This window comes from Corapipo altera, unplaced genomic scaffold, assembly GCF_003945725.1.
Source record: "Corapipo altera isolate COAL_440 unplaced genomic scaffold, ASM394572v1 44, whole genome shotgun sequence".
Taxonomy (NCBI): Eukaryota; Metazoa; Chordata; class Aves; order Passeriformes; family Pipridae; genus Corapipo; species Corapipo altera.
Genome location: NW_020884880.1, coordinates 4,195,457 through 4,209,453, shown reverse-complemented (window position 1 = coordinate 4,209,453; position 13,997 = coordinate 4,195,457). Strand labels below are relative to the sequence as shown.

At 38.4% G+C, this 13,997-nt stretch overlaps 1 protein-coding gene across 3 annotated transcripts in view; it reads right to left on the bottom strand.

Moving 5' to 3' along the window:
• Nucleotides 1-476: 476 nt before the first annotated feature.
• C1GALT1 (core 1 synthase, glycoprotein-N-acetylgalactosamine 3-beta-galactosyltransferase 1) overlaps nt 477-13,997 on the bottom strand; it is a 14,680-nt gene continuing 1,159 nt past the window's right edge. Inside the window, exons 1-4 of one of the 3 annotated variants that reach the window (XM_027639047.1) lie at nt 12,101-12,123; nt 8,675-8,914; nt 6,289-6,956; nt 477-4,934 (exon numbers count right to left, since the gene is read on the bottom strand). In XM_027639047.1, coding sequence (XP_027494848.1) covers nt 4,725-4,934; nt 6,289-6,956; nt 8,675-8,914; nt 12,101 — 1,119 coding nt within the window. In that variant the 5' untranslated portion in view covers nt 12,102-12,123 and the 3' untranslated portion in view covers nt 477-4,724. Of the gene's footprint in view, nt 4,935-6,288; nt 6,957-8,674; nt 8,915-10,034; nt 10,057-12,100; nt 12,124-13,997 lie in introns of those variants that run through there. The other 2 variants (XM_027639046.1, XM_027639048.1) reach the window with 2 other exon arrangements.

Sequence of the window (13,997 nt, the reverse complement as noted above, 5' to 3'; positions counted from 1 at the left end):
CTGCTGAATACTATTCTGCATGAACATCTAGGTTAGAAAGCACAACATTTAAATCCTAATAAGAGGCTCACTGAAAAAATAAATCATTTTTAAAAAGGTGGTTAATTTTCAACAGTTTTGCTTTATCTTTGAGGTATCAGCTGTAGTCAGTTCACTCAGGACTCTGTAGTAACATGGAGACACTGAAAAATCAGGACAACGGAGAAACAACTGCCTGCTTATGTGAATCTGGGACTAGCACTTAAAAAATACTTATTTAACACTTAAAAAAATTACTATCTTTGTTTTGAAGGTAGCTTGCTATTTGTTAATAGCATAAATATAGAATCACAGAATCATAGCAAGTGTGAGAATCTTTTTTAATTTCCTGTACCCACCCAAAAAAAAAAGTAAAAATGTTTTTATTAGGCTAAACTGTGCTGCTATACCACACAGCTAGCATGCAGGAGGGGAAATGAAGACAGACATGAACTGTGTATGAGATAACTTATTTTATTTATTCAATTCTCAACTTAATTTTGATGCTAAAAATTGGTCAAAGGCACTTCAAAGAAGATATTTAAGAAACAAATCCTTATGGTGATCATTCCAGACAAGTCACCAACTTTTATCTACCGTTAGGAACACAGCTACCCATAACTGCAAAGTGAAACATTCACAGGTTTTAAGTGGAGTATACTGTCCAGCAGCAAGATTCAATTCTTTTAGACTATTAATAACATTTGTGGAGTATTTTAAATACAGTATGGTAGAACAAAGCAAATTACACTTTTAGAGTTCCACAGACAATTTCTTGACAGAAAAAGGACCTTTCCCAGTGGTCCTGTATTGAGGAATCCATTTTCATCTGTGCGTGCACTATGTAGCAGGTACAGCAGAGAAATAACCCACACTTTTCTGTCGTACAAAGGCAAAACACTCTGCTCAGATAACAAACTGTTCGTAAGAGCTACTCTATCAGCTACTCACTGAAATTTATAATTCTGGAAGCAAAACAGAACAAATGGCAACATGTGAAGAAGAAGTAATTTTTAATATACACCCCCACCAAAGCAAAACAAAGTGTCCTTAAAGGCAAAAGGTACCGGGAAAAGAGCTTCCGCAAAATGAGAACAGGTATTAACATCATCAGTGTGTAAACTCTTAAACAAGACCAATACAGACTGCAAAAATGAATTGGGAGTGAAAGAACATTAAAATTGGTCTTTTTCTGCAAACCAAGATTAATATTCTCCTCTGATTAAGAACAGTGATCAGGAGGTAACTTCTTGGCATTCTCAATCTTTGTGAACTGAAAAGCATTTAATACAAGGTTAAAATGTTACTCTGTCACACTAAGAGACATTTCCACATCCACTGCCTAGTAATTCAAGAAAACAGTTACAAATTTTTAAATGGATCATTTAAATCACTACAGTGCCAACAGAAGCTTTTAGTTCTTAAAAAATGAAGAAATCTCTCTTAGAAACAAAACCAAACCACAGAGCAATAACCTGCACGGCCTAAGTGAGTCCATGTTGTTGTGCTTCAGAAAGTCTCTCCACCTGAAATACAGCCTTCCTTGGGCCGCAAAAATGCTCAAACTCAATAAATACTTTCTCAAAGCACAAAGATCTGAGAGTGAAATAACAAACTACTAATAGTAGCATAGTATTGTACATGAAAATTATACTAACTGTTCACATTCCAATCTTGTCTACTGAGGCTTCTGAAGGCAGTGAGATAGAAACCAATTATTCCAGAGGTATCAGCTCATGGTTATGGCAATACAGTTCAACAGCGAACAACAGGCCTCTGTTATAATCACAGAATGTAAAACCCGATACTTTTCTACCTTGTCTGGAAGGAAACAAAATTCTTTGTAGAGCTGTTAAAAAGGCAAAAGAAATAGATTCAGACCTATGCACAAGGACACTTTAAAACAAAGCAAGAATGGACATTTCAAGAAAAGGCTACTCATTTCTCCAGACAGGACACCCACTTACCACAAGGTAGTATGTCCTTAACCTTATTCCCTTCAGAAATGGAACTTGTCTCTTTATTTTTCCAGTCTCTCTGAGGTCCTGCATGTTTTGTGGAAAGGGATATTCCTGTCCTGCTCTGCTAAATTTACAAGCCCTAGCTGGGCTACAGATAAGAATTACAACTGCTGCTGAGAAAAGGCTTCACCACAAGCTCAACAGTGGCTGGTTTACCTTGCAACCTCAGCAAACAACCTGTGTGAAGCTCAAACATCCCACTACCTGCTTCCTCCTGTCCATCTAAGACTTATGCAGGATGTAACTGCAAAGCCAGAGTCAGGATAGTCAGGATAGTAACGAATGTGAAAAGAAAATGATGTTGTTTCATAAGGCAGCAAAAGGTAAACATATGACAAAAATCTGCAGAAAATATGTAGGATTAGTTCTGCCTGTTGTGGTAGAAAATATTTTAATCCCCACGGATGAACTGAGAAAGAAATCAGGAATAAAGGAACTGTACAGTAGTTCAGTAGCTCTTCTACATGGGTTGAATTTACAAAGAGATTAGGTTGGGATCTTGATTTAATTTTATACCTTCCTTAAGTATTCTTAATATTTTAACTGCATGTTTGAACAATGCCACTGGAGTTACCAATTCCATATGGATTTCACGATACGATTGGTTTGTGCTGCACATGGGATAAACACTTAGCTCACAAAAGGAAGCCCCTCTCAGCATGGTAACATCCACTGTCCTGTGGACAAGCATCCCTCTGACTAGAGCAAACTGGAAACTTCTTCCTTTTTTAAACCAATGCAGTTATAATTTTCTGCTAAAGTCAATGAACATAAAATAAAGCTCATGTCCCTATCAGTACTTCAGAGGCAGTCCTGCTTCTGAAAGACCAATAGATTTAACCCTGCAAGAACTATTTGTTTAATTAATACTATATGAATTCAGCCTACATTCAGGCAGAGATGATGTATGCAGCATTTCAACACCATGAGCTGTTTCAGTAATTACCATTGTTGCAGAGCAATGGTCAGAAAGGAAGTCATGACTTTACTGTTGGACAACAGATAGAACCTCAATCTGTACTAGAACTACCTTTGAAAAAAAAATTCCAGTACTTTATGGTAACACCTTCTTCCAGGAACATCCTGAAGGACAGCAGTAGTAATTAAGGCTGTCTGCTACCAGTATGTGCCCTTCCCAAAACAATGACTGGAGGTATTTAGGTTATGTCCAAATTCATCAATATGATGAAGGTGAAAAGTAATAAAAACATGAAGAAACTTCTGTTCAAGTGTGGAATAAAAACACATTACATGTCATGCTTAATCCCATCCCCCCATACTGCTATTCACTCAATTTGAAAAGGAGAAAACCAGGAAGTTTTATGTTAACTCTATAAAACATAGGTTTGGCCTCTGAAAAAATTCAGTAATTAAAACACCTATTTTGTCCCACACCAAGAAAGTGTTTCCAGTTAAGAGGCAGAGATACTTACGAAGTAGTGGAGAAAGTTAATGCACTTTGAAAGATTCCTACATTCAGGCTGGCTTACCTGAATTACTATATGCTTCAGCTTCAGAAAGAGCAAAATAATGATCATTTACCACTTTGTACTGAAAAAGGGTACAAGAAGCAGATACAGAAGAAATTTTTAAGTGGAGAAAAAAAATGTTCAGAAAAGTGCAATTAAGTACTTCAGCCAAATAAATAAACTGGCTTTCCTGCAGTTTTAGAAGAGGACTTGTTTGTATCTGAAAATTTTAATCTCTAAGTACAGCGATGTGAAAATTAAACAGAAACAAACTAATTATAATAGTGGCTGAAACCAGGCTGTTACAATGCCACTGTAACTTTGCTAAGATACTATTCTTTCTGGTTTACCTAGAATGTGGGATGGAAGACAGACTTCTATTCCAAAAAGCATCTACCTTATGTTGAGAAATACTCAGATTAATTTTTATCTCCATTCAACCAACAGGATGAGTTAATAAGAGAAAAAAAATAAAGCCACAGGCAAATATATAAGCAGCTTGCATCACCTCAGCAACTTAAACAACAGCAACTGTTTCTAGGTTTCTCCTTAAAACAGTTGTGATCCAACTTCATATGGTTTTGTACAACAGAGACTTAAAATTTTTAAAAATAACTCATAGCAGTGAATACCATTTCTGAAACAACTCAGATTAATCTTGTGTCTGAATTTTTGCCTATTCATAATAACCAGTCTGTTGTTAAGGCAAAGCAGACTTGAGACTCTTACTATTGTGCCTCTCCCTTCCTTTTAGGGTAAGATACACAACGTATCTTCAAGATGTTGGTAACACTAGAGAAAGCCATAATGAAGTGTTTGACTGGGCAGCATCCAATTTCGAGTATTAAAACTGACTGAACAGAGAGGAAACAGAGGATAACAGAAAAAGGAACAGATATACTGTATGATTATCTGTGAACCCACCTACTATGTTTTTTTATACAAATTCTTCCAGGTATTAGTCTGACAGAACAATCTCCTATTTCACAGCTTTAGGGCCCCAAATCTTTGTAAGCAGGGCTCCAAGGTAACACTCTCCCAAACAGTCAGAGCCAGCACCAGACTCTATTGAACACAGTGTGACAGGAAGTACTGCCAACTTGATTTTTGAAATAAGTATTGCCAGGAGTAATTTCAGTCCACAAGCTTCATGCACGAGTTTGAGGAGACGCTTACTCATTGTACTGGCTTCTTTTTTGGTTTCTTCAAAGTCTAATTATCTCTCAGAAACTTTTTGCTTTAGCTTTTCATTATCCTCCAGTACTTCATTTTTGCTCTGCTCTTCTGGATTCTTTGACAAATCAGGATTGTACCGATACAAATACCCATATGGACGAAGATGATAAATCAAATATTCCAAATGATACATAGTCACAGAATCAACATAATGGAATGAAACTGCTAGATCGGAGCAGCATCCAGGACCCTGAAAAACAAAACAAGGCAAAATAATCATGAAGAACTGCAAAGCATGCCCTGGACCATGGATTCAGGGAGAATTCAAAGAAATACTTGATTTAATGGTAGGAAATTCACTATCATCAGTTACATATATACTTCAAAACTTAATGTTAAGCAAGCAAAATGTACCAGACATATCTGCCACAGCATCTTTTCAAAATAAAGCTGACAAAGTCTTTTGCTTCTGTGATCAAGCCAGTGAAAAAACTATCTGCCCTCATCAATGTCAAAGGCTCTGATACGAGACAAATATGACAGGACAAATCAAATCAGTGACTTCCATTATGGATCAGTTACAGATGGAACTGTCCACAGCTCAGCTACCTGTACACTGCAGCCATAGCTAAAGCTGCTGCATCCTGGCACACTACAGTATATCATCTGGTTTAAGCTACAGAAATGCTCTAGCTCCTGAATACAAGTATAAAAATAGATGCTGCTTTCCAATGAAAAGAATCCACTAAAAAAACTAGACTCTCTTTTTTTCAGCTTTAATGGGTAAAAAATCCCAAATCCTGTCCTTGAATTTTTCCACCTATGCTGATCTCGAACCTCTCTGAAAAAAATAACTGCTCCCCCACCCACGCTTTTTTTTTTTTTGACCCTGGACATTTCAGATGTGGAACATAAAGGAGAATCCTGAAGTTCTTCCTGTAAGAATGTTTCCATTTGTAAATGCTATTTTTCATGCTACAACAAAAGAATTTTAAAAAGTTTTGCCAACTCTTATGGTTGCCTTAATTTCTACAGAAGGGAGTGGAGTCCAATACAACTATACAAGGAAATCTGATCATATTTCCTTGTTGGAGTCATGTTTTTATTTCTGTACCAGGCAATGTTTATTCTTCTGCAATTTTTAAATGTAATTCACTTACATGTACATTTTAACAATCAATAAAAAAGTGAGGGCAGGGCAGGTAGTGCAGTGCAGAGTTCAAGTTGGGTTGAGAAGCTAGGAACACTTTGTGTGAGATATGGGGGAACAGAACAGTAACTTTGCAAGGACAATACTGGTGGTGACACTTGACAAACGTGTCAAAAAAGTTTCACAATTTTTTGCTGTCCATAAAACACAGCAAAACAGCAATAATAGTTTAGGATTCATTACCTCTTCTGGAACATTAACTTTTTAGCATCAACTTTAGTTGATTAGTGTATTTAACACATCCACACACATGTGTATCAGAGGATGTCACAAAAAAAATCTTTATTTCTAGAATATATTGAGCTGCTATTAAACTGCTAATTAACACATCACACGCTCACACAGATCCTAAGATACACTTCACAAAACGAGTACCAGGTTCCTAAGGACTTACCTCTACAGCAGGATAGTAATTGTAATTCCAGTACCAGAATGTTTTTGGTAGATATCCTCTGATTAAGTGATGTTCTGGAACAAAGGGATGAAAGGTTTCTCTACCACTTGTATCCCTAGAATCTCCTGCTTCCACATTAATGATCTCCATGCATTTTCCTAGTGCTAGATCTTCAATAGAGGAACTATGAGAGCATTTATTCGTTTTAAATGCAGCAACAAATCTCTTCAGAGCTTCTTTGCTCAGAACATACCCTGCTCCTCCACTCATGTAGCCCTGCTTCACATAAGGCTTAAATCTTCTTCCAAAGTATATTGGTTGTTCTGGACTGTATTTTGAAAGAAGCCATCTCAAATTGTCCAATATAACATATGTATCATCATCTGCTTTCATAAACCAATCAGCATCATCAAAATAATGGTCATATACATATTGAAAAGCTTTAATAGTCTTCCAGTACAGTTGGTCTCTGCCTTCTTTGGTTTCTAGGCCCACAGTTGGGAAGTCTTTATTTTCTTCAGAGCTCATAAAAAGTACTTTATTACAGCGTTGAGCCCAAGTGGCCTTAACATGCTTGGCTTTCTTTTCTAGATTTTGAGGTCCAGTCATGACCCAACAGAGTATTTTCACCTTCTGATACAGCCCCTCTGCAATATTTTTATCCTCATCTAAAAAAAGAGAAAAGTTGCAAAACAGTATTAGACTTGATTGCAAAACAAACTAGGAGCAATCTCCCCCCAGATATTCTGTTTCCAGAACAGAAAAAACATGTAGACAGAAAAGAGGCTTTTGATTCCAAATATACCAGTTAATGAACTCAGTGTTAGATTTCAGAAGGAAATGAGCAAGACCAAAAACCAAGACACTAAGATTCTTAAAGCTACTTCAACTTCACAGGATAAAGGACAGCATAAGAGTCACATCAAAATGAGTATCTGTTCAGGGAAGTGTGGCTTTAGCAAACCTTGATTTCTATATAAAAGCTTTTCAGAAGCAACCTCTTTATGGTGTTTGGAGGACTAAGGAAAATTTAAAATATTTTTGCTATTCACAGTGAACACTACTTAACGATTACAACACAGAAAGGCCAAAAAGCTAATAAGCTTTTTTACATATATTCACATTAACTAACAAAGCCTAATGAATATTTCTAAAACAGCAACATATTTCTCAAGAACAAAGCAGATGGTAAGCCAGAAATAATTTATTACCAAACCAAATTAAATCTTATTTGTAAAAAAACCCCCAAACAGATTAAATAATTTAGGATACTATGAAACTAATATTACTGTTGTGGTAAAATGTTTTTATTTGCAGACAGTCCAGCAGAATAAACACAGTTACCTGAGGTGTGTAATATAACATTTTTCAAGCTGCCAAAGCATTCATTTCCCTCAAAGAAACATTTTCACTTGATACATACAGAAAGATTTTAACTCATGTAAAAGAATATTCCATGGAGAGTAAGATCTGCATAACTGGTATCATAAAATATTCCTGCTTACACTTTATGCAACTACAGATCAGATTTCTTTGTAACAATGTGCTACTCACATTTTTAGCAATGTGAAACACTCACAAACTCCTCTTACAAAGTTCGGAGTTTAAATATGTTTAAATAACCAACTATTTACTAACATCTTCAGCATATGCATTACAGTGCAATTTTTCTCATCCAAGCTGTCCCTACTCAAAAATTATCTGTATTTAGGATCTAGAATGAACTTATTTAATGAGATATGTCAAATGTAAAAGTAGTCCTGAAGTATCTGAAGGGTCTACCTTCTCTGGAAAAATAAAAATAATCAGAGTGCAAGAGAATTTCTCTGGCTTTGACTGCAAACAGCAAAGTGTGCTTGGACTGCTGCATAATCAGCTTGGCAAGCCATGCCCACAGCGACTCCCTCCATCCTCCCTCCCGGCCCCAATTCCATGTTTTACTAATCACATCAAAAAGTGAGGGGTTATTTTATAGATTTATCTTAGAGGCTAGATCAAAAATTAGAAGTGGTGCAAAATTAGTTCCTTATGGCTAAAAAGCAATTCAGCCATATCTATAATGCCAGCAAATATATCTGCTTGGTAAAACTGTCATTTGACATCAGTATCTCATTTCAGAAGTCACTGCTACAAACAAGTCTGGATACAGAAGCTGGAAAACAGTTGGACTCGCAGGAAAAAAAAAATCACTACTGTAATAAAAATGTGAACAAAGAAAACAAGGTTCAGTAGAACCTCAAGAGAACAAAGTTATTTTAGATACAACCTGAACATGGGGAAAGGAAAAGAAAATTATTCATACAAATCCTTGGCAGTGAAGAAAGCAGCATTTTGCAATGCATGAAAAGGGAACACTTTATCTCATTAGCTAGGTGTAACAAAATACCTTTATGCTGTCCAGCATCTGCATTGAAATTCATTTGTCCTTGCAACTGATTGTTATCAATATCTGCTGAGTGTTGACCATGTGGATCGTTGTGAAGAACATGAGGCTGGATCTTAACTTGTTCTTCTAGTATAATGCTAAACAGAAGATAGCAGATGAAAAATCCTATTGCTGATCCAAAAGTGAAGGTTAGAAGGTTCATCAAAGACTTAGAAGAGGCCATCTCCTGAAGGTAAGACACTGTAAAAACCAAATGAAAAATACACTAAGCTTAAAGCTTAACACAGAAATCAAATCCAAAAAAATCAAGGACTAAATCTCTGAAAGCAGCAAACTCAGTTCTAGCACAGATTCAGCTCCCGTGAGCTCGCACAGAAGTTTAAGCACATCCATTGTACATCCATTGATAAGTTTAGTGCAAAAGGCCTACCATATATTCTTTATCTTAAAATTAGAAAGGACAGTAATAAATCACAGTAGTGGCTGTACATAAAAAAAATACTCATTATATTTATATGACATTAATATAAGAATGTATACATTGAAGTGCAGTAGCTTTATAAAACTGCAATATATGTTGACTTTTTTATTCTCTTCATCCCACGAAACTGCGCTTTAAAATGTAATACCTAAATCTTCTACGAGCTAAAAGATGATGATCTATAGCAATTTACAGGTCAAGATACAGCATGATCATGAGGTGTTCTTAAAATTCCAGGAGTAAGTATATTACAGGAATTCTTTAGCAGATGTCAATCATAAGTAGATTTTGAAGATTATAAAAGCAAATCTACTCCCAAATTAGGGCAGTTTTCCTTAAAACTTTTAGGAAGTAGTGAGGATAGACTTTCAGAAGAAAGAGTAAGATGACATCTGAATTTTCATACAGAAACACCCATTTTTAAAATGAAGAGAAGAAAGCGCATCAGCCTTAAGGCCTCTTTTACACTTCAAAAACTTGTATTCCAGTAATAAAAAAACCCCTGCATTTCAGCCACACCCTTACTCCTCAGAAACTAAAGGATTTGAGTGACCATTTTTTATTAAACCAAATCAGCATGTACATCTGCATAAAGGGAGCTTTATACATCCAAAACAAGTATGAATTTTAATATATTAAACACGTGAAAACCAATTTCTGAGGCCTGAGGTTTTTTCATCTTTGCAAAGAGTGGAGATATTTTCTAATAACTCATGACAAAACTACAAAAACATTGACTGCTAAATATATACTGGACTCAAGCCAGAGCCTTGCAAACAAGTCGATGATGTTCCCTCCCTTAGGATCATTATTAATGACAGCGGGCAGAACCCAACTAAGTGCATTAGGGAGCCAAAAAAAGAAAATTATGGAAAGTACAGAGCATCAACGAAAACCATCGATCAGAGCAGAGCTGCAGCCACCAAAACAACTCGTTTAGCCCGCTCCCCCCTTCTGTCATTGGCTGTACGGTCTATCGGAAACAGGCTGTCCCCAAGCAAGCAAGAATGAATCACTGTGCAGTAACATGCATGCAAAAGTCCAGCTGTCTGTCTGTCCTTTCACCCTCCTGAAGGAAAAGTAGAGAGGAGGGAATGCAAGTGTGCACGTTGCTAGGCTGGCACTTTCAGAAATCCATCAGATTTACTGCATACGTGCAGATTTAAGATCATTTGAGAGTGAAGTGGCTCCAACGTGATAATGCTTTTCTTTCTGCACTGCTATGAAAAAGAAATAAAACTGAAACCACAGCTTGACGCACAAAATAAAAATCAAGAAATGTAAAGGCTGTATAAAATTCACATGATTATAACTGTGATTGATAAGGAGCTCTGAAAACACATTATACAATTTGTTAATCGCATATTGTCTTCCCTCACTTTAGTGCTACATCTTGGTGGAGATGAATGATTGCCTTTAGACAGCACATCTCAAAGCATAAAATTGACTGTAGAATCTGTGATCCAGGCCTTGAAAAAATTACTTGGTTTCCAGCTTTACTTCTATTCTTTAATGCACTAAATTGAGAAGAAAACACGAGGATTTTGAGCAGCCTTTGAGAATGCAAAAGATCCATTGTAATAAAATTATTAGTTTTTTGGGTTTGCTTTCCACAAGGTCCCCTCAAAATTTGCAATACACAAAGGGAGATGGCCACAATAAAACAATGCCTTCCTTCAGCATATTAAAAGGAGGAAAAAAATAAAAACCCATGCATGCACACAGTGTAGCTACAGCACTTTCTCCATTGTTCTACTTTTCAATATTAGATGTCTCTCTGCCATATGATTTCAGTTATCTGCTCTAACAACTCATTACTCTTGCTTGGAGAGAAAAAAAAAGAAAACCAACTGAAAATAGCTGCAGCTTATTTAACCATGGAATTAAGTTAAATGGGATTCTTTAGAAAAAAATTAAATGTATTGGAAATGCTAAAAAATAAAAAAGTGCATTCATCACATTAGATGCTCTGTCAGTCAGAAGCTGATTTGGCAGTACTCCACACACAAAGAGGATTTCTCAGAGTAGGTAGGTAGTTGCGCTTTATATTAATATGAAATGCCTCTAGTTACAGTTTTCAATCTAAAATAATCTGCTTATCATTCTATCAATTTTATACCAACAGACTGGATAACTACAAATGTGTGTGAGTGTGTATCTATATGTTTATAAACTCCAACAGTAAACTGGACAGAAAACTTAATTCTGTCACAACATAACAGTCATTTTAGATTTGGCTCCAAATTTAAGTTTTGTGAATCCATGGTTTCTACATCTTCAAGCTTACAGAAAAACTGCTGAACCTGGCAGCCCACTGAAGACAAGGCTGCTGCAACTCCATGTCCCCAGGTCCAGCCAGGCTGAGGATGTATTCCCATAGTTATGCATGCAAAGATGGATATACACATGGCTGACCACACAGATCAACACAGCTAAAAGAGGTGTTCATGCAAACACAGTCATGGTCTGGCCTTGTGCTGCTCATCGCCTTAGCTGACAAGCACAAAAGTTTGTTAGTGGGTAATACACACATACGTACAAGGTGGATACCTCCAGTAACTGACCTCAGACCCTCAATCTATTCAGGAACCAACCCTAGATCCTCAGCGTCCCCAGAGCCCTACTCTGTTCTCAAATTGAAGATTATTTGATCTTACTAGCACTTGTCCCACACTTTCAGTTGCCTCAAAACCTGGCTCCCAAGCCTCTTAATTCCACTCACTAGGTAGCCCTGAGTGACATTCACTAGCAATCACACACTGGCATACTTGCCAAGACAATACCCTTGCACCCCAGTGTCCCCATTATGAGCACTCCCAACACACCAGCCTCTGTGACTTATGGTCTCCACTCCAGCTGCTGGCATTTAGACCCTCACTCACTCCAGTGTCTCCAGTTGCTGGCACATCAGACACAAGTCCCTACTTATTGTATGTGCTACTTACTGTGTGTCTCCAATCGCTGCCACTTAGAGCTCAGTATGCACACATAAATGCAGCACAAAGTCCTCTTGTCCAGGAAAACAGCTGGAAGTGCAGCTTAATGAGCAAAGGCAGGGAACAGTCAAACATGCTGACCAGCCACTTGTTTCCAACTGAGCAGGCTTCTTATCTTATCCTTTTATTTTCCTGTACTTGTTTCCTTCCTTTAGACTCACCCTTGAGCACCCCATAAATTCTGTACAGTCACAAGATACTTGGCTCCTGAACCCCATAATATGTCCCTTATTTTCTAGGCAGTTAGCCCCCTCAATCTTGTGAGCTGCTTGAGACAGCCTTCCTGGTGACTTTTCTTGCTCACGTCACACCTGGGCCGTGGGGCTGGTGGCTCTCCAGTGACAGAACCAGGGGCTGCTTCCTCTGATGAGACTGAATCCCTCCTGTTCCTGCTGTGCCTCTGTGCAGTCCTGGTGACAAGCTTTTTAACGTGTCAATCTAAATTACTGCTCTCACTCTGCTACAACAGCGTGTTAAAGTCACCTTCCCAAGCCAATGGAAACTTAGGGAACATCCATGCAATAGGAATATATGATACTGGAGCTTGCCTCATTCCCAAATGCCCAAAAATAAACAACTCAACCACCTCTAAAATTAATACTTTCACACAATCTTTGAACCATGTAACTTTCTGAGCTTGTTTAAAGGGGAAACACATTCAACAAAAAAACCCCAACCAACTAACCAACGAAAAAAAACCAAAAAACAAAAAAACAAAAACCCACAACCAGCCAACCATCAAATCTGAGATTTTGAAATTTACAGAATGCAGAACATAACTCTAATTTTACCCATATTTATCCCAGTATCATTCTGTAATCACTTTAAGATTTGATGAATCAACAATGAGAAATGTGGTTAAAACTATATACACAGCTAGCTCTTTCTTGTATCCCTTACTTAGGAAATGAGGGGGAAGCTCTGAGGCCCCAGGATGAAACAGGACCTAAATATCCCCTGAGAGCTGCATAAATAGCAATGAAATTGATCTCTACCACCATGTCCTTAACAGTCAGGCAACACATCAGAATAATTTAAGTCAAAATGGAGAAAAAAACATAGTTAGCTGTGCAATGCATGAGAAAGGTCTTTTGCTAAGCAACATTTATTGCTAGGTGCTTTATAAATTCACATGCTTCTAAAATGAAAATATTCGCACAAGTTGTACATAATGTTGCATGCATCGAAAATTACTGTGAGGTGCTGCAGTTTCCCATCGACTAAGCACAGATTATACTTTTCCACTTAAAAAAAAAAACAAAACCTAAACCAATGCTTGAGCATTTCTTTGGAGAGGAACTCTTCCCATCAAAAAAATCCTGCTTTTTCTACCAAAAAATACAAACCAAGTATAGGTGGACAACAACTGCACTGAAACCAGACGCGTATCAATCCAAAGCACAGGTGTGCGGGAAGGAAGATTTGGTAGCCTCCTTCCTCATTCCACAATCCCGCGCCCGCGGCTTCCTAGACCTCTCGCAGCCCAGCCCTTTGCCCAGGCCGTCAGCCCAGGAAGTCGCGCTGCGGGGGCAGAAGCAGCGATTCCCCCCTCCACAGGCACCTCGCTGCCTGCGCTGAGCTCCGCGGCACTGGCGCTGTTCCCAGGAGACCGCTCGGCCGGCGCCCCTCCTTCCCCGGCGGGCGGCCGGGCACCTGCTCTCCGCGCACCCGCGGGTTCCCTGCTCGCCGCCGGCGGGACACACCGGCCGCACTCTCCCGCCCTGTCCCCAAAGGGAGGAGGCCCCTCCGGCGGTTCCCTCCGCGTCGCCCCCGGGAGCGGGACGCTGCCCCCCGAGGCCTGACCGCCCCCCCCCGGCCCGGCCCGGCCCGGCGCCCGCTCCCCCCC